General features: G+C 40.7%; 1 protein-coding gene across 1 annotated transcript in view; it reads left to right on the top strand.

The window, feature by feature from the left end:
* The window catches only part of LOC137916190 (extracellular matrix organizing protein FRAS1-like), a gene marked incomplete at both ends in the record, with an annotated part of 63,570 nt that overhangs the window by 5,978 nt on the left and 34,496 nt on the right, over window positions 1–23,096 (top strand). Inside the window, 11 exons of the mRNA XM_068759269.1 lie at window positions 323–406; window positions 480–581; window positions 1,798–1,989; window positions 3,701–3,790; window positions 5,225–5,372; window positions 10,226–10,369; window positions 11,915–12,061; window positions 19,315–19,458; window positions 20,879–21,019; window positions 21,433–21,573; window positions 21,689–21,856. Of these exons, the coding sequence (XP_068615370.1) occupies window positions 323–406; window positions 480–581; window positions 1,798–1,989; window positions 3,701–3,790; window positions 5,225–5,372; window positions 10,226–10,369; window positions 11,915–12,061; window positions 19,315–19,458; window positions 20,879–21,019; window positions 21,433–21,573; window positions 21,689–21,856 (1,501 nt within the window). The remainder of the gene's footprint in view (window positions 1–322; window positions 407–479; window positions 582–1,797; window positions 1,990–3,700; window positions 3,791–5,224; window positions 5,373–10,225; window positions 10,370–11,914; window positions 12,062–19,314; window positions 19,459–20,878; window positions 21,020–21,432; window positions 21,574–21,688; window positions 21,857–23,096) is intronic.

Genomic DNA, 23,096 nt, shown 5'->3' with positions numbered 1-23,096 from the left:
ACTGATTTTGCAGAGAAATCCACAATCAAAGAAAAACGTCTATTCCCTACCTATATTCCTCTCCACAGACTGAAAATAGAAGTCTTCCATATAGACATATAAGACAATGCTGACCTTGTTTTCTGTCCCACTCCATCTATCATGGTTGACTTGGTGCTCGGCTTCCCTTTCAATAATAGAGTCACACCTGTTGACTACTTTTCATGTCAAATCCCGTTTTATAATGAAGTGGAATGTGATAATAAACACTGCGGCTTATCTGTTTGAGATTCATTTGGTTCTGTTAATGGATTCTCACACACAAAACCTTTTTTCTATTCAGCATGAGAACCTAGTGATCCAGCTGGGCCAGTGCTGTCCTCAGTGCATGTCCAACCCCTGTCTGTCTGCTGGCAAGCCACACCAGGTAGGTAGACAGTGTGTGTGTGTGTGTGTGTGTTTGCAGCTTGAGGGTGGTCTAAGTGTGTGTATCTTGGCAGCATGGCGAGCAGTGGCAGAAGACTGCCTGCACCACATGTGTGTGTGACCGGGGTCAGTCTAAATGCCACACACATACCTGCCAGTCCTTCACCTGCGAAAAGGTAAGTTGTTTCACACACACATTCTGCTGTATTCATGATTTTATTTTAAATGTTCTTCTTCTTCTTCTACTACACAGTTAAAATCTAACTAATGCCAGTGCAAGTCACTGATAAATAGATAAAATAGAGAATAAAGTTAGCCTTTATATTGTTAATGAAACAGTCAGAAAATCAAGGTTTGGGGAACCAGTCTAAACACTGGTAGCAATATTCTGGTACTTCACGCGGCTTTGGCTGGTTCTCTTTAGCTCTGCCCACGTCATTCCGGCGGCCTTCTCCTCAGCATTGATGTTTGTCTGGGTCGACCCACTTTCCGCTTTCTTGTGGGTTCCAATCGAGGGCCTGCTTGGTGATGTTGGGTGCCGGCTTTCGTAGAGTTCGCCCGATCCATCCCCATTTTCTTTTCTTGATGTCGGTCTCAATTGGGGCTTGACCTGTCCTGTCCCACAGTTGATAGGTAGCATCTTCATACAGTGGTTAGATGATGGTGATGAACTTTGGTGGAAAGCCATAATGATGACTCAGTGTTATGTAAAATTTAAAACCTTCTGAGAGCCCCTTTACGGTATATTTTAAAAAGTGTAAAATGTTTAAACCGTGAATGTTCTGATAAATAGGAAGACAGAAATTGTTTTAAGCCTATTTTCAGTCTTTTATCATTAAAGACACATCCACACTAATCAAAGGTCCAGAATTCAGACTTTATTCTCTCTTCATTAAAACGATGAAAACGAAATGCTTGGAGGAGCAGCTTATCAGACTCCCGCTGTCAAGCCAGTAGAAACCTTTCTGGAGAATTTTGCTTTGTCACACATAGTTCATATCCGCTTTTAAACTTTAAACTAAAACTTCAAATAAAAATAGTCACTGCTCTCAGCAAGGCTGAGGGTGTTTTAACAACCCATTCCCTCCACAGAAGGTAGTAAAAAAAAAAAAACGAGACAGCAATGCAAAAAGAGGATCTCAGAGGACTCCACATGCCTTTAAACCACCACTCAGAAATTCAAGGAGAAAAAATGATGTGCTAATTATTTTCTCCACACTCTTGTTAATAAATGTTGCCGTGATTTCATTAGAACATCACTGCCTTAAAAATAATATTTTTACACACACACAGAAAACATATTATTAGGAGCTCGTTTCTTATTCCTTCCTTCAAGTCATTTTGTATGATACAGAACACACAACCTACACTCTCTGTGCTACTTCCTCTCAGGGTCAGACCAAAGTGAAGCGTGCTGGTCAGTGCTGTGATGAATGCGCCACTGCCAAAGGAAGCTGCCTGTATGAGGGAGTGGTGCGTTACCACGGCGACATGTGGAACGGTACGGGCTGCGAGTTTTGCACTTGCAACCGTGGTCAGGTCGTCTGCCGTAGGGCCGAGTGTGCACGTCTGGAATGCCCACAGGTGAGCCTGACAGAAAAAGATGGAAACTTCTCTGTTCCTCATCTCACTGTCAAGTCCAGATGTTACTTCTAAGTATTATTAGATCGATTAAACTTCATTACGTGAGTGTGGAACATCATCCGTGGATCAGAGGGGTCTATCACAGGGTCATCTATGTGTGCTGGATCTCACACTGACTTCAATACTACAACCTCAATACTATAATACTATAAAATAATAAGGTGTCGCAGTAACTTTGTTGGCAGATTGCTGCAGTCTGTGTCATTTACTGCATCAAAACGTACCAGTGCTGAAGGTCTGATGCTATCACCTTCATTGGTATTTAAGAGTGAATTCAGACTGGGTTTGGGGGGCGGAATTGGAGACAGGGTGATCATTAGTGGTTGCGAGGTTGACTGCTTCCATCACAGATAATTCACTCAGTTTAGATGAAGCACATCGAAATGCAAGCTGAAACCATAATGATCTCTGTGGAGCTGAGCACCGCAGCAATAAATAAATAGAAATCACACACAGAAATCACTCTGTTACATCTACATCACCCTCATGTCTCATTTGGAATCTTTTGACTCAATGCATCACACGTTTCAATTTAGCAAGTGTAACACAACATGAACAGAACAGAAGCAACAGCTGTCACCTTCGTGTGATTAGATCATTATCAGACTTGAGATGTTGGAGGTGGATGTTTTTTTTTTCTTTTAATACTAATATTTAATCATTTATTAATTTATGAAGGCTTTTAGCCAGTGTTCCCATGGTTACCTATATCCATCCATCCATCCTCTTCTCGACGAGATGATAAAAATCGCCTCGTCTACAGCCGCTTATCCGCCTTGCGGGTCGCGGGTGTTGCCGGAGGCTGTGAGCGAGAGGAGGGGTACACTCCGGATGAGACGCCAGCTCATCACAGGGCCCCATGGTTGCCATTATCCCCTTAAGGTAGTCAACTTTGGGGTCAGTGCCACATCTAGACAGCACCTTTTGAAATGTTGTCTTGAGTAAAGCAGATTTGGTAATATGTAGCTGCCAGGACCCAGCAAGGCCTCGTTTATTTATGTGTAACCCGGCTAAATAACAGCTGGTTACAGTCGTGAGCTGTCAGTAGCATCACCGACATTCATCCAGCTCTGGATTGACCAAGGTCGCCCTGCTGTGACGGCCCAAGACGATCCAAATAAGGTAGTTTACTGGTTTATTGACAATGGGCAGAAGAAGGTGGTCGGCTCAGTTGCATTAGTGGTGTACAGTAATACGTTTGTAATATGTGGAAGTCAGATTGTTTTTTTTAAATCTTTTCATTCTACATCCGGGTTTTTTTTAAAGGCTGTAAACAGAGTTTTATCTTCTGATTTTTAAACCTTATCATTCTGTATCTGTATTAAATTAGGACACATTTTGTCCAGTGTTGGCAGTACATTTTTTGAAGTGCATGTACTGAAAATAACATGCACTACACAGAATTTGACTGATGATTTCTGCTAAATTTCATGTGGATAAATGAGCTTAGTCTTGTGAAAAATAATCATTCATTAACATATATGTTACAGAAACACTGTTTATGGGTAAGGTGTCTTTTGTCACGCTGTCTCCTGTCATACTTTATTGTGCTGTTATGTTTCACAATGGTTTTCCTAGTTATTTGCATTATTAAATTATCTCAATGAATGGCAGAAAATAAAATTTTAATCTATGTTTTCCTACTTTTTAGGGCTCTGAGCTCATTCACCTACAGGGGAAGTGCTGCCCAGAGTGTTCTTCTGTGAAACCTTCCTGTGTATCCGAAGGAAAATCCTACAAGGTACTTCTGTCGCAGATCAAGTTTTGACTTTGTGTCTGTGTATAAAAATTAGAAAAACTCCCACAGCGAAGAGATCCAAACTGTGTTCGTCAGTCGGATACCATCCCTCAGAAGAAGAAAAAGAAACGTGACAAAAAGTGCACGACAGAAACAAACAAATATATCAGTATTAAGCTGATATAAATATATAAGTACAAAGTCTTAACACAAGGAATGAAATTTGCAATGAGACAAGAATTAAATGTGTGTTTAAGACGGCGCCATCACATTTCTTTGTTTAGCCTTTAACAAGTATCTATTACACATTTTTTTGCATCAGCTTCATTATTTATAGGCCAGTTCTTGAATCCAGAAAGCAAAGGCTTGAATTTTTCACATACTCAGCCGGAGGGGAGATGCTGCAGGACGGTCAGCCAATCCTGAGCCTTGGAGTTCTTGCAGAGAGTGCTATTATCCCTTTCCAACAGACTTGTCTTTGTCTCCCTGAGGAATTCATTCCACCGGTAGACGGATACTGCATTCTCATCGCACATACACATATCAATACATGCAGGTCTCTTTCCAGCGTTTTCAAAAAGGCAGGTTTATGACAGTGATTCCTGATTTAAATTATCTCGTCAAGAAATAGATCCAGCATGTAATTCCCCCTATAAGCCGCTCCAAACCTGTGTTAGTTACAAGACAGTTTGCTTACACATTCAAATCAAATATTAGTCTCAGCGTGTAAAGACTCCTGTAAGTGTACAGATATGACAGCAATGCTGACTATTGAATGAAAGAATAACACGATAATTTTCCATGCAAATTAATGGGTAGATGTCATATGATGGTAGATTGTGAGGGAACAGACGGACTGAACGCATGTTCCTCATCTTTTACACCACCATGCGGGTGAAGCCTTGCAACGACAATGCTTCCCTGGCTGCAGATTAACTTTCCCTTTTAGCTCAAGGATTCCAGTTTTTTACGCAAGAAAGTTTTGTCCTTCACTACAAATGGTTTGCGAATGCCAGCCCTGCGATAAACCATTTTCTGACAATGAGAATACGCTTTTTGGTTTTGCATTCACTATTATCATCCTTGTGAGCCTTGACCTGCTATCATATTGTTTAGAAAAAAGATCTGCTGTGATTCACATAAAACATATCACTATTGGCATAAAGCAAGTTTTATGTGGCGTTTGTACGCTTTGACTGACTGCCTGTCCTTGGCGGGCCTCCGTCTCTTCACTCTGCTTTTAAAGAGAGTATAAAAGTCGTCAGGGTTTCTTTTTGGGTTACTTTTGAATACTGCTTTTTAGCATTCACCTTATAGAGACTGATGTTCAGGTTAATAATTCAGCCCTGACAAAGTGTGTAAACTTGCTTTTTCACTGATGTCTATCCTCCCTCCTCCTCGTTCATTCCTTCTCTGGACGTTCCCTTTCTCTGTCAGGACTTGGCTCAATGGACAGACAGCTCTTGCCGGGAGTGTGAGTGCCGTGATGCCCATGTGACTTGTTATCTGCGTTCCTGCCCCACCTGCCCCCAGGGTACCCTGGCCATCACCCGGGAGGGCAAGTGCTGCCCGGAATGTCATCAAGGTTAGTCGTTGATGTTGATGATGCTGAGCGCAGCTGTTTGTGTGTCTGGTGTGTAACGCCTGAAACATTGCTGTGCCAGACCTGGTCCTTTCTTACATCCTTGATACCACATCTATCATGGATTAGTCAATGTGTTGGGCGTCTATGTTTGTATCTGTAAATTAGAGCCCCAGTTAGAGCCAGTTGTTGCCCTTCTTGTCCTGGGGCTGGTGGAAGCACTGGCCGAGCTTCGCTCTGTGTTGAAGCAGAAACAGTCAAATCAAATCAATAGAACCTTCCCTCAGTTTTTCACTGCTTATAACTTTGAATTTAATTTAAACATTATTTTGCTTCTAATTTAATTAAATATGTAGTTTTTTTCCTTTTATTTGCTCTTCCTCATATTCATTTATTTTGACCATTAATATCAACTTTAAAAAACTAAAAGTAACTGTCAGGTAGTGAAGTAATGAGTAGTGAGTTAAATCAAACGCTTTTATTAAAATTATTAACTCAATTCTAGTTTGAACAAATGAAAATTCATTCACATATTTTTTTTAATCATCTTTCCACTTTCTGTCAACCTTTGTCAGCGGGAAGAGGGAAATAACAACAACACAATAACTGACTATAATAAATTGTGTATTTTTTCCCCTATTTAGCTTATTCTAACCCTCAAGAGTTTGAGGAACAGGTTTTTCTTGTTGTTGCTTTTTTAAGTTTTACTGTTAGGAACATTTTTCATTTCAAAATTTAAACAAACAAACCTAAAAAACACAAAATAGTATTAGGCAAAAATGTTAAAAAACAAGCGACATCTGAGAAATGTAAGGTAAATTGAGCTACATATTAGAGCGTAGCTTTGCTGTTATTTTAACTACCGTAACTTTGTTTCATTTAGTTTAGAGTCATGACTGGACTACGTACGTAGCGTTCCTCTAACTGTAACAGAACTCTGTTGTAAAATCTCAACCAAAAAATAAGCAGTTGGAAAATGTCTATCTCATGTTTATATTTATTTAAAAGTATAGTTGTCAGATATCAGACAGCAGCAACAAATCTTGCTGTGTAGTTTTATAGACATTCTGATTTGTATTTGCAGAAGATGAATGTAGTAACCATGAAATGATGACAGCCCATGTTACACTAAGCGAAGAGATTCCTCATCATCTGACAACAGGCTGAAAAGTTCTGACAGCTCTGATTGATCTGGCCGTGTACAACACTGATTCAGCTCAGAGAAATGTTAGCAGTTATTTCTCAGGTTAAACGTCTACTATAAAGCATTTGCTCATCTTACCTAATATTGTTTAACATTCGAGTCGTGATTCTGTGATTCGGTGTCCCATAAACCTTTATGTTAATGATTGTTGAGGTTAAAATAAATTGCCAATATACTAGAAAAATGTACGATTCTTTCCTTTTGCAGTAATAGTGCTTTAGACCTTTGTTGGGTCCTTTTACAGAGTCCTGAAGGTTCATGTAAATCAATCTTTACTTCATCCTTGAGGCCAATGTGTGAAGCGTTAGCTAATGGAGTCACGATGGAGACCGCTGAGTGAAGATGAATGAAATGGAACGTCCTTCACTCAGGATTATTTGTCTCTAAGGAGCTCTTTCTGTCAGCCACTGGTGTAAAATAATTTTAAGATTCTAATCCCCAAACTCTTTGCAGAGGAGGTCATATCAGCCATCAAGCTCTTTTAACCTTCATCAGCCTCCTCTTCCTCTTCCTCCTCCTCCTCTTACCCTTCCTTATATAACACACTTTCTGCAGAAGCTAAATGTTGTAGAGAAATATGCATCAGATTTACAGTTCAGTTCAGGTCTCATATGAAAGGCTGTTAATGTGAACCTTAGTTCACGAAATGAACTTTAGTTTCATCTATTTTAATTAACACAATTTGGATCAATCCAGCAGACAGATCTGAAGGGACAGGCAAAGGGAAGGTCCAAGAAAACAGGCAGCATTCAGAAATCAGGCAAATCAGATCAACCAGGCAGACGAATCCAATGGGTCGGTGCACAGCCAGGCAGGCAGGTTCAGGAAGAGTGCTGGAAAGTAGGATCACGTCACTAACAATCTGGCATTAACAGAGGCTAAATAGAGTATGAGCTGATGGGAGATGAGTTGCAGGTGACGCCCGGAGCACAGGTGACTGGAATGAACTGGTTGCAGGAGGAGGATCTGAGAGGACAGGAGAGGTTGCTGCATAGGAAAACACACAGGCCGGCCTCTGGCTCTGGCAGTAGTACAGTGTGTCTACTGGCATCGGGCTGTGAAATCCTCCCAAATCACCAGCCCAGTCCTGCTAAACGTCGGCTGTGGCTGGGCAGCTCACTTATTCTCCAAGAAGGCGCCGTAGCAGGTAGCAAGAGGTCAAGCTTCTACTAACAACGACTACAATTGCCAGTTCACAGTTTGTCCTTTCACTTTCCTGACATTGAGTGGAAAAACAACATCCCTGTCAATCCTTCACCCATCTGCGGTTTCTCATCAGACGTTCGTCTAAATCAGGCGTCTCTGTGCAGTTAATTACGCCTGAAGCAACACCTTGGGATTATCTACTCTGCTCTACCTTTTGGTGTTAAGCCTAGCTGCAGTTTTTAATTTTGTGCTTCAGGGATTCGCTCTTGCGATGAACACAAGGAAATTAAAATGCAGTGTTTGAGCCTCAAGGCAGCCTTCTGTAAACACTGGTTTGCGTCAGAAGCGTTTGAATACTCAACTTGCTGTAATGTGGCTTCATCCTCAAGAGGACAAAAATCCAATCACGATTCACTCTCAGCTGTCATGGCAAGTAAAATGATCTTGTAACTCGTCAGGTGGAGTTTGTGTTAAAATGTACTCATTTGTTTCTGCTGTAGAATATTCAGGAGTGAATTGTTTGGGAGACATCGCCTTCGATGCAGAGAGAATGCATGAAGGAAACCGTCTAAAGCAGACTTTGCACGGATTTGATTACTGTTAACTGAACCATTGAATAGAAAGATAAACACCCGACACATGATTCTATAAGCCTGTCGGTGGGCCAGAGCATAGCCTACTAAGTATCTCTCTCAATATCCCACTTTTCCCACTCTATTTTCTCCTTCTTAAACCCCTCTTTCTGTAAGGGGAAAAGCATGGCGGGGTGAAACGAAAGGGTTATTGGTGAAAGAGAATGTGAATGTGAAAGAGAAAATGATGCTGTAAAGGAGAAAGAAGACAGATAAATGTAATAACGGGAGGCAGCAATACGAGAGAAATGGGGATTCTAAGAACAGGGTGTTCTCGCTGACGCTCTTATTTGTTGAATTCTCATCCCCTTTTTTCTACCATTCTTATCAACTCTTTTCGTCAGCATTGTTTCCCCTCTTCCTCTGCTAGACAGAGGAAGAGGGGAAACATGGCTACAGTCATCACATTTTGCAGATCCCTCTGTCACGGTTTTACAGCGAGGACTGTGTTTACCCCAAAATTCATAATGAATGAAGCAGTCGGCGTGCAATCTAATGCGAGCAGACTCTTATTGTTTGCCTCTTGAATCATTCGCTCCACAATCCAGCTTGCCATCCTCAATTCTGTCATGCCTGGTGACATTTGTAATTTCTGAAACGTGTATTTTTTAGTTTGGAAAAAGTCAGACAGATCTTCAAAGGATCCACAAAGACATCCGTCACTCTGAAGCGTTGTGAAGCTTTGTGACCTTCTCCTCCATATTGTTTCATACGTGAATCGAATTTCATGCTGAATTGTAGCTGCTGCTCTCCATAATAAACACAGGCTATCTATGACATCAGAACTCTCCTAGTTTAAAACAAAACAAAACAAAAACTTACACAAACCCAGAGCAAGTTTTTCAGACTCTGAGGAAGTTTTCAAAAGGTTTCTTCAAAATAAAATGTTATCCTAACGCCTTTATTCATTTATCTATGTTATTAATAACTTAATTGTTACGCCCAGTCGACCTCGGGATGTTCACATATATAATGCACCTTCTATCATTTTATTTTATTGATTAGATTCCTATTTATTCAGGAGAATAAAAAAACCCAGCATGGGTTTGATTTTACATCACATGTCTCTTTCTTACATGTTCATTGTAGAGCTTATCAATGTGTGCTGACTTTTTTTTAAATGTTGGAAACTTTATTCTGGCTTCTCACAATTGTTTTTTTTTTTTTACTCGTTAATCTTTTCCATGCAGAACACAACTGACCAATCAGAGCTTTGTATGGTAAAGAATCAGATAATGCTCAGTAACTGGTTGCTTGCTTTCAGTGACAACTGTGCCCAGTCAGTGATATAAAATCTGCATGTTTTCTACATGCAACCCCTGGATCGGACAACGAAAGTTTATTTGGTGGGCAAATTAAAGACAAAGGCTTGCTCATGAGTTTCCGGTAAAAGGTCCTACCAACTGGGAACCAGTGTGGGTTGGGAACGCATCACTGCATTTCAAATAAATGCACCAGTGGAGCTGCTTGCTGATGGGAGAAGCCTCAGGATCTACTCAAACTTCCCAGGAGGGACACTTCTTCATCACAGAACTTCTTCAGCATCACAAACACAGTCTGACTGTTCAATCAGATGTACTGGCTGGAGTAGAATATTTGATTATAAGTGAATCAGTGTGTGTGTGAGAGAGGGAGAGATTTTGCAAAATCTCTCTGCCTCTACTAACCGAGTTCCAGAACCAAATCTATTTAGCATTTGTATAAAATTGAATGTCAAAATGTGTTTGTCATTGAGGCAGTCAGAGCGAATGACTTCAAGTTTTCCAGTGACCTGATGTTGACCTGTGTGTGTGTGTTTGTTTCCTTTTCATTAAATGTATAAAACTGACTATTACTAAAATGATAATAGATTTTAATCCTTTATTTCTTTTTAGTTCAGTGCCATGACGACTGCCTGACATGTTCAGGGACTCCTCACCACTGCGACAGCTGCAGGGAGCCAAAGGCCTTCCATCATCTTGGCCACTGTCTGTCCACCTGTCCGGCTGGTTACTACGCAGAAAGCGGACTATGTTTAGGTAGGACTGTCTTTTTAATAAAAAAAAGTGCGCATTTGCCGGAATTTCCCGCTGGGATCAATAAGGTATTCTGATTGTCCTTATTTATTCATACATGGGTGTGTGTGAATCCATGCATGGATGGATGCAGCCTCACCACGCTGACCGAGCGCTGACCCGTGGCAGAAACGGACTCCTCAGTGCATTTCTACCTTCACATTGACTTGTTCTCCTGGTGAGGCATTTACAGCCCCACAGCTATTCGTGAAGCAGCGAACACTAAACACCCCGACACCTAAAACCCTCAGTCACAGACACAAGTAATAGCCTTGAAGTCCAGTTGCTACTTCTGGATCAGCCTGCTTGTGTGGACTGTGTGTAAAGGCTGCCAGTGTTATAAATGCTTTATAACCCAGAGTTAAGATCAGTTATAACAGGGGGATCCATCTGATTCTCACGCAATCAAATTTGGTTGCGTGAGGGAATTTGGTTGCCTCAAAATAAAGCTCCAAGTCTGAACTCACTTAGTCGATAAGATCTTATTTTTCCTTCCTCTCTCCTCCTTTTTGTTCACGCTTCTTTTCATCATTCTTGGTTGACATATTTTTCTCTGAGATCTTGCCAATCTGCAGTTTCATTCAAAGCCTCTTTTATCTTCTCCTTCTCCTTTGCTATCATTTTTTTTTTTTTTTATCTTGATCACTATCCTGATCTTTCCTCATTGTGTCTTCACATCTCCACTTCCTCTCCTGTCCGCTTCCATCTATTTCACCCTTAGAGGGAAGTTGTGAGTTTCTGAGAGCTTGATCTTGAGATCTCTCACTCACGCCTCCCTGCTGGATTTTCTCCCCTGTTCTATACTTGCTGGTTTTGTGATTATGTTTATGTGAAATATCTTTTCGAACCCCTTTCCCTATTTCTCTGTGTCAAACACTTTGGCTGAAAAAGTTCATCATTTCTTTTAAAACTGTATTAAATCTATTCATTTTCTTTTCTGTCGTGCTTGAAAATATATTCTTGCAATTTTTCTCAGAACCTTTTCATATGTTTTGCAGGTTTCAAATAACCTTTCATATCTTTTGTATGACATGGTAAATCGATCAAAACTTTTTTTTGGTGCTGCCGACAGAACCTTGAAGCCACATGCGTAGGTGTAGGCAATGTAATCCATTTCAAACAGCAAAACGTTTTGTCACTCAAAACAGAGTTGGCCATGATAAAGATAAAATCCTCTGCTTTGCAGCATCTGTGTTTTGCTGCCACCCTGTAGCCTAGAAAGTTGCTTCCTCATTGGGAACTCAGCAATATATCAATTTAAAGGGCTTCTGACAAAAATCCCACAGAAATCAAATTGGAGCCATCTGTCTGTGGGCCGCAGCACCGGTCTGCGTTGATGTACCACTGTTACAGAGGCGCAGGAGGGCGTTTTACTGCCTCTTTAGTCACAATCTTATACTTCTCTCCTGAGGATATTTGCATAGCACGGTTGATCCGATGTACATTATTCCCTTTTGTGTGTATTCACTTAAAATGGATGCAGCATTTGTGTTGAAATCTGCCCCGCAGCCTGCCCTTCATCGTGTGCAGCCTGCTCCGGCGGGCTGGGCTGCCTGTCCTGTGGCTCCCAGCTGCCCCTTCTGAGCGCCGAGAGCAGCCAGTGCCTGGAGTTCTGTCCTCCTGGCTCCTACCAGCACGACCAGACGCACTGCCGCAGTGAGTATCAAGACACGTGACTTGATGTGACGTTGTGGGGATAAAACAAATCTGGAGGTATCTTCTGTCAGAGTCACGATTTTCAAAAATGTGACTGCAACACAAACAAGCTGGATTCCATTCGACATTCCCCGATGCGCGTACATACACAGACAGATGGGATGGTGTCTGCTCCTCTGATCATTTTGTTCTGTTCTGTTGTCCTCTCCTTGGCCTTTCCATCTTTTCTCTTCGTTGTGCCTCTGAAAGTTTTTCGTCTTGATTTGTTTTCATCGTGTCTTTTGGCTTTTCCCATTCTCTGTAAAGGATTTACAATAGAATCTGTGTGTCATAGATTGTACTGGATACACTGACTAAATAAATGTCAAAGGAGAGTGACGAAAGCTTTGGGAAAAGCTAAAAAAAGAAAATGAAAAAAAAAGACCATCTGCAGAAAAAGCAGCAGCCAAATGTTATACAACTTTGTGTTGCTGCATAATTGCTTGAACACGTTGGTTTAGTTTTGGTGTTTTTAAATGGGTGCAGAGTTTAAGCATATTTTGAATCACCTCTGTTGCCTCTTGATATTTCCTGGATGAATGTTTTGAAAACCAATGAGCACTTCAGAATGATTTTGGAGTTGAAAGCAAAATTGCCTTGAGGCTTAATTTATTGTTATTTTGATCTGGAGTGTTTAATATTATTGCTGCTACGTTAAAGTCCCAGAGTCGGGATAAGAGATTAGGATATTTTTTATTTGATATAAAGAATGACACTGGAAATGGAAAGAGACGCCATTGAGCTGGAAGGAATCCCTTGATGTTGCTCCGGGCTTAATACCTGAGGCAGTGTGAGTTGCTTCTGAGCTACCTTTGGGACCCTGTTAAGTCCTTACATTTTAATTAGTAGCTGCTTACTCTCACAATCGATCAGCTTTTTCTCCCCATTTATTTATTTAATTCGTTTGGTATTCAATATGTTTAACTTCTCTCACAACCAGATACAGATACAGCAGGTAAGAAAATGGATGGATGGGCATTTGAATTCTTTGTTTCAGGTTTCATTTTTGGGCTTTATTACTATTTAGGACAGCTGAAAAGGAGACGAGTGGGCGGGGGGGTATATAGGCCCAAACAGCCTGAGCTGAACTCGCCCCGCTTTGTATGTTTCTGATGTTCCTGTTCAGTGAGGCGAATTTAGCTGCTTTACCAGCGCTGCTCATGCATGGTGGATTGACTCATTCAGCCCGTCTCAAATTACCGTGATCGCTTGAGACTGACCTTTATGGGATGACTTTAATCCCAGCTGATTTGTTAGATGTATTCTAGTCAGGTGTTGGACTTTAGTCCCCATTTTTCTGTGTCTTTTATAGAACAGGCCTGCGCTTATAGGACAGGAGCCATGCAACTTTAGGACAATTCATTTTTTTTTGCCTCTTCAAATATCACTGATAAAAATCCTAGCATTACAAAGAAGTTATAATTTAATGATATCAACTGCTGTGACTCCTGGGGATAATGGGTAGAAATATAAGGAGAGGGAAGGAGGATGAGTGAGAGAAAAGAGTAATCAGGATGTGATTGCAGCCAAATTCTCCAGCTCAATTTCACCTCTTCATGAATGTTGTCAGGAGGACTGGAAAACCAGACTACCCAGTGCACACGCCTCTTAAATAGGATACACAACAGCAGCTATTGTAAAAGCCCAGCTATGTTTTGTGGAGACTCATTCCACTTGTCTTTATGCATTGCATACAGTTCCTGCAGATACTGTGAAAATTCACTTCATATATTTCAGTTGCCTCTGTCCTAGTTTGGTTCATATCCGAGAAATCTCTTCCCATGTATTAATATATCTGCCCTGTATTAATACTGCAGATATTTTATTCTCAAGTATTGCACAGCTTAAATGAATTATTAATGTTGCAGCTGCTGTGCAGGAAATCCCCTGCTATGCATTTGTTCTGCATCTATGCCGATTTAATACCACATCCAAACCAAATTTGGCACATTAACTCCTTCCGTGTCTCATGTAACTGGGCACCAGCTCATTTAGTTTGGTTTTGTGAGAGCATGGATATGGGCAAAAACAGCAGGACTGTAAATTCAGACTCCCATTGGTTATGATTAAATTGGCAAGTCTGCCAAGGGTTGTGCTGGAGCCTATCCCAGCAGTCTACAGGCGAGAGGCGGGGTGCACTCTGGACAGGCCAGTTCATTGTAGGGCCACACACAGACAGAAAAACATGCATGCACACAGTCATTGACACGGGGAGAACATAGAAACTCCTCGCAGAAAGGACCCAAGTTGGATTTGAACCTGCAACCTTCTCGCTGTAAGGTGTAAGGCAACAGCACTTACCACTGCGCCACCATGCCGCCCAGGAAGAAACTAATTGCATTTTAAAGAGAAGCATTTTTCCATCACGGTTTATTGTCACTTAACAAGAGGAATATTTATTTGGTCATTATATAATCGTACAACAAAATTACAAGGTTTGTCTGGAGGGTTGGTCCTGGGCTGATGCATTGTAATTTTTCATTACATTGTGCACTTGACATTATTAATGGGGATGTGACTGCAGATCACTTTTGTTGTATGTGTTCATGGAGAGGAGACATAGAGCTCTCTCTCTCACAGACTAATTTGTTAAAAAAAAAAAAAATGAAAAGAAACTTGTGAAAATGCTGTAAAATCTCTCCAGAGTGCGAACCTACTGATGAAACTATTGTTTCAAATATTTATCAGAATGTTCGCAAGCTATTTCTGTAGCTTGGTTTCACCAAGGGAAAGAAACATTGAAAGGATCAAATCAGTATTTTCTTCATGCTGTTAAGATGAAAGCAGCAACGCGCTACATCGTTTCTGTTGTTCGTATTGTAGTTACAGCGATGTGCTGTATGGTTCCGTGTTCAGAATAATATATATATTTTTTAAAACACTCAAAGGCAAACCTGTTTCCTTTTCCAATTCCATTTCATTAATTGAGATTTGCCATCTTTGTTTTGTGCCTCCCTTTTCCTCTCCACAAAGCTGCTTTCCTGGTGCTTAGTTTCATTTCCAAATCTCTCATCACATCTCATTTTATTATTTGAGGTGTGGATGGATGTGAACCGTGACATTGCAGTAATCTCGTGTCCCTGCCCATCCCAGGACAGGGAGCGAAGATTAAAGATTATCCGCCGCACCGTGTGACTGTGCGTTCATCTCAGCCTCCCCTGGTTTATGCAGAGTAGGCTTTAGGCGAGGTTTCTGGCAACTGGCCTGCTAGGATTACATTTTCGGGCTGCACAGAAAAATAAATTGCTTTCCTGCAAGGGGCAAGGTAAAGGACATGTAATCCCCTTGTTGGCCGTAACCATTTTTGGATAAGGAATCTGTGTGTGCTGTATAAATGTAGTACATCTCATGCAGGGTGTTTGTAGATGTGTGTTTCATCTATCTGCTCCATCTACATCAACAATTTTAGAAATGTCCAGCATAGTTCCTGCTGCACACATTTGTTATTTGATCAAAAGATCTATCAAATATTTCTTGTAATTGTTTGAAATAATTTAACCAAAATGCCAGATTGTCACTTTAAAAATTATGAGATGGAATTAAATGATTTATCACACATATTTTGAAAGTGTCCCAATATGTGTATCTAATTTCACGCGATCTGGCCCAATTTCCGATCACGTGATCGGCTCGGGACATCCCTAATTTCCAGTCATACTCAAATGTACAGTTTCAACACATTTACCGATAGCATAATGCAGTTTTTAATCTGCATCTGTATCCTTGGAGTCCTGATCGGAATAAACGCAAACTGAGAAGAAAAGAACAGATGAAAATAGAGACATTCAACAGATGAAAAAGAAAGAAAGAACAGACACGTGCACAGAGAGAAAGAGAGATGACAAGAAATCCAATGTGAAATTTAGGAGAGTCCGAGCGGAGGAGAGAGGAGAGAATAGAATGGGAGGTGGGAAAGAGCAGGACAACTTCAGAAAATGGGTGAGAGAAAGAAGATAGACAAGGAAATAACGGAGGAGACAGGAAGAAGTGAGGAGTGTAGAAACTGAGAAGTGGGCCAGGAAGGATTCTCACCTGTCACACTACCTGTCATATCGCAGGGTAGCTTCCAAAGTTTAACCATCACACAGAACTGAGCAGGGAACCTTACTATTCTCGAAGATTGTCAATTGTTGTATTTAATAATTGCATGCTGCATGTTAGTGCATGAATTTAACTATTGTAACATCAAAAGGCTCTCAATGCTCTTGGTTTTAATATGGTAAACGATAATATATCTGTTTCCATGCACTTACCGTAAGTTCCACAAGCCTGTTTTAAAACTTTGAGAGGTTTCAAGAACTTTATTTGCAGACTTAGTGTCTACTGCAGAAGCATTTTAAATTCAAGAAATTACAGATCCGCCAATATCTTTTTATAATAAGCATCCATGCTTATTCTTTGCCTTTGAGTTTTTATTCAGTTGGATGACAGCTCAGGGGTGCAGCAGCTTTCAAATGAGACTTTCAGCAGGCGAAGGTTCTCAAAAACACTTGATGTACCAAGAAAAGACTCATGCTGGATGTGTCCAAAAATAAAGACAAATATATTGACAGTAGTATAGATTAATTGTAAGGAAGAACTTTAAAGTCTCTTTCTCAGGATGTTAAAAACTCCTACTGTATTGTACATTTGTGTACAATATTATTATTCATGTTTTTCTTATTTATAGTAAAATAAATTGGTATAGAACCCACATAAAAATTCACCAGAAAGGAAAGACAGCAGATTTGCTATTAACTCTCTTTAAAAGTGTCATTGTAATAAAACGTAAAGCCAATTTCAAAGTGGAATGTCAGCCAATTGTGCATTTAGTGTTTGTGTCCATATGGGTGAGCAGGTGGGATGTTGTCACAATGAAACGTTTCCCTGTTTAAAATGATAGTGGAAACTATGCCTGGAAATGTACTACTGGGGAAGGCGTGCGTTTCAAGCTCATGTGTTCATGTATCCTCAGCAGAGCTACAAACATTGCCAGAGACTCTTCACACCCGGGTCACAACTTGTTCAACCTGTTGCCGCTCAGGCCGACGCTACAGGTTGCACAAGACCAGAACAAATAGACTCAGGGGCAGTTTTTTCCCCCCCGAGAGCCGTCAGCGCTCTGAACAAAAACCAACATGTGCACTAAACAATACAACTACACACCATGTGTAATGTGAAGGTAAACAATGTGTTACAAATTAAGTGCAATACCGCCGCCTCCCCAACCTAATGTGCAATTACTAAATGCAAAGTGCCGGACAATCTATCTGCATGCACTGTTTATCACTTTCAATTTGTGTTGTTTCCCTGCTGCTATTTCTATTTTATATTGTACAAAAGCACCAAATGGAGCAGCGCTCCTAATCTCGTTGTATATCCGCTATGCAATGACAATAAAGGCTTTCTATTCTATTTCTATTCTATTCTATTCTATCATCTACATTTACGGCATTTACATTTTGAAGTTTTAGCTTTCACAGCAAATGCTTTTGTTGCATTCTCAGCATCTTAAAAGAGCAACTCTTTTTAAATACTTTTAGGTACCAAATTTGTTGGCGTTTGAATCAAATGTGAAAACATTATCTGTGGAAACCTCCAACATTTCCTAAGAGGCTTGTGAAGCTGACTGCACCCTTTATTAAAGGCCTCAACTAGGATTTGTTTCCACATCTAATTTTCACTAAGGAGAGTAAAACAAAAAATGAGAAATTAAAGAAATTAAATGTAATCAATTTGGATCAAATTACATAACTGCTGGAAGTGATGAGGACTGTGTTGTGTGCTTGTGTAATTTGTGCATCATTTTCATAGTAGGTGTTTCAAGTCAAGGATGCTGTGGGAATGCATGAATGTTATTACGTCTGCATCAAAGACCAGGAGGGATAAGACGGTGTATTTCACGCTGCTTTCCAACAACGTTTGAGAGAACACATTTGGTTCCTTTGGTTTGTGCCATTGATTGAGTGAGATTCTAATCAGTTTCCTGAATTCATTTCAATTCTCCCCGGGGTGAATATCCCTGCACCTTCATGTGGTGTTTTTTCTCACCTCTTATTTTGTCTGAATTCCCTTCTCTTCCTTATTTCGTCTTTACCTCTGTTTTCACCTCGTGTCTAGTTGTTACTGTTACACGTTAACTTTGGTCTCAGAGGATGCGTAGTATGTGTCAAAAATCTTTGGGAGAATATTTAAAATCTAAAATTAAAATTAAATTACAGTCCTGAAGAGATTTAAAGGAAACCATCAGACATGTTGAAGGTTGGTGCTAAAATGACTTAGTGTCCTGAGAAGGAGGTTGTTTTATTTATTACCACATCTTGATATGAACCAGTTTAAATGCAGATGTGGTTTATGGGTCACTTTAAAATTTAGTTGTAAGCAGTTGTTTACAATCAGACATATTGAATCGGCGTGAAGGTGGCATCAGAAGTCACATAACGTCTTTTAATATATTTTCCCTTTTCCATCTTTATGAGACCTGCATAGAAAAAAAATATTTCAGGTTCTTTTATTTTAATCAAGGATCACGATTATTTTTTGAGACGTTAAATTAACATTTGAAGGACCCGTAAGCTCTCTTTTGATGAGCATGGGAACATCTTTGAGGATTGAGTGCCAATTCTTTTTGGGCACCCTCTTAAAAGGTTTTTTAATTCATGCAAACATTTTGCAACACAACAGCACCAGCTTGTGATTGCACATCAAAAATCTGGTGTGAAATAAACAGTGTTATCGCTGCCAAAGCGATTTTTGTTGGAGCTGTAGTTTCCACAGCACTCCTTTTTCCTACAACTTGGATTTGGTTATCGTTTCTTCGTCGATGCTCTGGCATCTGGCTTTAGTCTCTGGACCGCTGGGAAATCATGTGTAATCATAGCAGTTGGTACTGAAGTAGTAGTGTGTGTGTGTGTGAGAGAGAGATCTAAAACAAAATAATTAGCCTATGATGCTCTCTCTCTCTGGTTTCATTCTCTCTCTCTCACAGACCCACTCAAACAGACCACTTTACTGCACACACACACACACACACACACACACACACATACACAACTCTTCCAGTGGCTCCCGGTTTTAATTCTTTTTATTTAGGGCCAGTCCTTTTTGTTAGTGGTTCTGTTACCACTTTAATAGAATCAGTGGGTCCTTTTGAGGCTGCATTATTCAGGTTATAAACATGTACACAGGAAAAACCCTAGAAAAATACAACAAATTGATTGTTTTTTTCCCTCCAGGCTGCCATGAGTCGTGCTCAGAGTGTCGTGGGCCAGGCCGCCAGGACTGTGTGACGTGTTCAGACCCGGCTGCTCTGCTTAAAGACGGAGAATGTGTTCCTGACTGTGGATCGGGTTTCTACAATCAACAGGGCCACTGCTACGGTAAAGCTGACACGAAAACAGCAGCTGGATACAGCATGTTTTTCTATTTAATGTTTGCTTCCACTCTTTACCTTGACAAAAGCTCATTTAAAAGCCCTCAACAAAGACCCAACTCACACTCACGTAAGGTTTTTAATTTTTAATTGACTTACTTTGTTGAAGCAGTGCGTGAGCTGAATTGATTACATCAATGATTCATTTTCCATACTTCAGAATTCTCAAAAATCTTACATCAATGTATGATATTTATCTGCATAATTCTTCTAAATAAGCTTTCTTTACTTTCTTTAAAGTGAAGAAGGTGCAGTGGTAAGCGCTGTTGCATCACAGCAAGAAGGTTGCGGGTTCGAATCCGACTTGTGGCCTTTCTGTGAGGAGTATGCATGTTCTCCCCGTGTCTGCATGGGTTCTCTCCGGGTTCTCCGGCTTCCTCCCGCCACCAACAACATGCAGCTTAGGTGGATTGGTGACGCTAAATTGTCCGTAGGTGTGTGTGTGTGTGGCTGGTTGTATGTCTCTGTGTTGCCCTGCGATGAACTGGCGGCTTGTCCAGGGTGTACCCCGCCTCTCGCCCATTGACTGCTGAAATAGGCTCCAGCTTGGCCCGCGACCAATTAGAATAATCAGCAAAAACTGACAAACAATCAAGATAGATTACCTCTGTTTCCTGTTCATTTATATTGCACTGGTAATGTGCCAGTGCAATATAAATGAACAGGTTTTATTATTGGCGGCGGTGAAGGTTTGTTGCTGCGGAGCCTTTCACCAGAATTCACTCTACATTGTTTCAAAGTGATAAGTCAGCAGAAGCAAGAGTTAGCAAACAATTGGAAAAAAAACCCCTCCAATAATTAGCAGTTATTTCTTGCACTAATGAGGATGCAGAGACACTTTGAATAAAGAGATCCTGTATGAATATGGATAGTTTCTATTTTTGAGTGGTGAGATGAAGAGGAGAAAGAATAGGCCTCCCTCAGGGCAACAGTTAACTTATTATAGCAGCACATAGCTAAGCTCTTTCTTCAGTTAAAGCCACCTGCAGGGGTTAGAAAGAGTTGACACACTCTTTTAGATTTAAATGTCCAAACCTTGAGAACTTTATGAGAAAAGGTCAAATCCATTCGAACGTGCAAGTTTGATTAACATCTCAGCACGAGCTGAAGCGGTTTTAACTTCTGGATCTCCCCCTTCAGGGCTTCCTGGGTTACATTTGATTTGATGGGATTCCTTTTTTGTCCCCTCCAGCATGCTGAAGGGATAACTGTTTTTACCATCTGTGTATATATATAAAGGCAAAGTTCTGTCTGGACCTGTGTGCATGTCAAAAGTCAAATGGCAAAACACAGACTTTTTTAGATGGTGAAATAAATTTTATCAGGAAGAAAGAAAGACACTGACTTCACATGTTGCGTATTGACAGCCTGTGAGTCATCCTGCGCCTCCTGTTTCCCCGACAATCCAAAGTGCACAAGCTGTCTCCCGGGGACTGCGTTGCATCATGGGAAATGTATTTCTCATTGTCCACCACAGCATTACCTGGACACGCACAGCAGATGTAGAGGTAGGCTGATGAAAAAGAATTTTCATTATAGTTAAAGTGATGTTGTAAAATAATTGAAGTGAATATTATGTGAAACGTTCTTAAATCCATTCATTTGGTTACACAAACAATTTTAAATAATCCTACAGTTAAGATATGCAAAATATATCTTTATCTTCACAAGCTGTCTTCGTCAAATGTTATAAAAATATTGTTGCGTCTATGGGAACCTTTTGATATAACACTTTGCTCAAGCACATATTTATGTAAGGCAAGATCCTCCTTTGTTTATTAAGGACCATAAATCATGTGGTATACAACTCGCACTCGGCTGCTCTACTTCAACCCCATAGTGCTCTTTAAATAAAAGGATGTGGAAGAGAAAAAAGGAGACACAATTCCAGTGTGAGTCTTTGTTCTTCTGTCGTCGTCAGCCTGCCACGTCTCCTGCTCCTCCTGTTGGGGCCCCGCTGTGTCTCAGTGCAGCTTGTGTCCAGACGGACTGCTCCTCCACCAAGGTCAGTGTGTGGAGGCCTGTGGGGAGGGGCTCTACTCCCAAGACAACACCTGCCAAAGTAAGATTTACACCTCAATCTACATTTCTTTTAATTATACATCCCTGCAAATGTTCTTTAGAACTTCTCCCTATTGTTATATGCCCTGCTGACCTCTCATCGCTCCTTCATTTAGATTGTCATCCCTCCTGCCGTTCCTGTGAGGGACCCTTGGCCTCAGACTGCCTTCACTGCCTCAAACCTGAGGAAGTCCTCCTACTGCAGGCTAGTCACCTCCAGCATGGCGTCTGCATGGCTGGATGCCCCGCACACAGCTTCCTGGATCACATGCAGACATGCAGAGGTGAGTCTGTGAGGTTTTTGGTTTGATTTTCTTCGGTTTGGACGGTATATTCAGGACTATTGTTTATCTTGGACCCAGATGCAGAGACACACATTGTTTCTATTTTTTTTAAGTGAATTTATTGTGGGAGATTCTTTGTGACGTAATCGGGGTCACTGGAGTCAGAAGAGCAACTGGATAGCTTGAGGAGAAAACACAAGGAGACAAGCTTTACTGTGGCTGAGGGTTTTATGCCACTGACCATGCTGGACAATCTGATGATCAGTGGAAGTATACAATATGTGAGTATACTTGCATTAGTGCATCAATTGGGCTGTGGCATCATGCCACGCTCAGCTTCTAGCGGTTCTGAGTTTGCCATCCGGATATTCATAGTATCCATAATTAATCATGTCAGAGAGACAGGTTAAGTACAGTAGGTGCAAGAAAACTAGGGTCACCAATGGCTGAGTGGTGAAGGGATCAGGCACACAAGGGCGTGTGCTGCTGGTGTTCATGGTTGTCAACAAGTTTATGAGATAGATAGGGAGTCAATCATCATCAGCCACGTCGTGTTTTATTAGAGATCAGCGTGAATGCATTTTATTATTAAATCCAATCAGATTTCATTATGAGCGCAAAGGAAAATCCAAGACAAAGCAAAATGCAAAATGCAAAAAAAAAGTTGGTGGCTTAATTTGAGAATACTAATTTTGAAATAATTATTGACAGAAGATCCATGAACAATAATTTATTAATCAATTATTCGAAAATATATTTGTTGCTTTGTTTGACATTAGGGGGCATTTTAGGCTTTCGAAGATTATGTTGAGAAGCTCTATTTGGACTCTAAAGACTAAAGAGCTTCTTTACTCATCAAAATTGTAAGCATGCTGAATTTAGCCGTTGCCAATGTTCATCAAATGTTGCGTAGTTGCCGTTTCTAACTGCTGATCCTGGTGCAGGATGAACAGATCAGGCAGTGAGAGGCTTGTCTCAGCCAGGCACAAGTCAAACTAAACATACAAGACAGATTTAGTCCAAGTGTTCCTCCCTGTCGTGGAAATGGAGGCACATTGCTTAAGAAAACCACCATTCAGGCATAGTGTTGGGAGGTTGTTTGGAATGCCATTTGTTTCTATGCAGCCGTCTCCTCTCAGTCCGGCGCAGTCTTAATGCCGAACAGACTGCAATCAGTGATTGGTGTTTTTTTTTTTTTTTTTTTTTTACCTGCAGTCTGCTCCACAAATACATCCAAATC

Source organism: Brachionichthys hirsutus, unplaced genomic scaffold, assembly GCF_040956055.1.
Source record: "Brachionichthys hirsutus isolate HB-005 unplaced genomic scaffold, CSIRO-AGI_Bhir_v1 contig_1332, whole genome shotgun sequence".
NCBI classification, from domain to species: Eukaryota; Metazoa; Chordata; class Actinopteri; order Lophiiformes; family Brachionichthyidae; genus Brachionichthys; species Brachionichthys hirsutus.
This window is presented reverse-complemented; position numbering and strand designations above follow the sequence as displayed.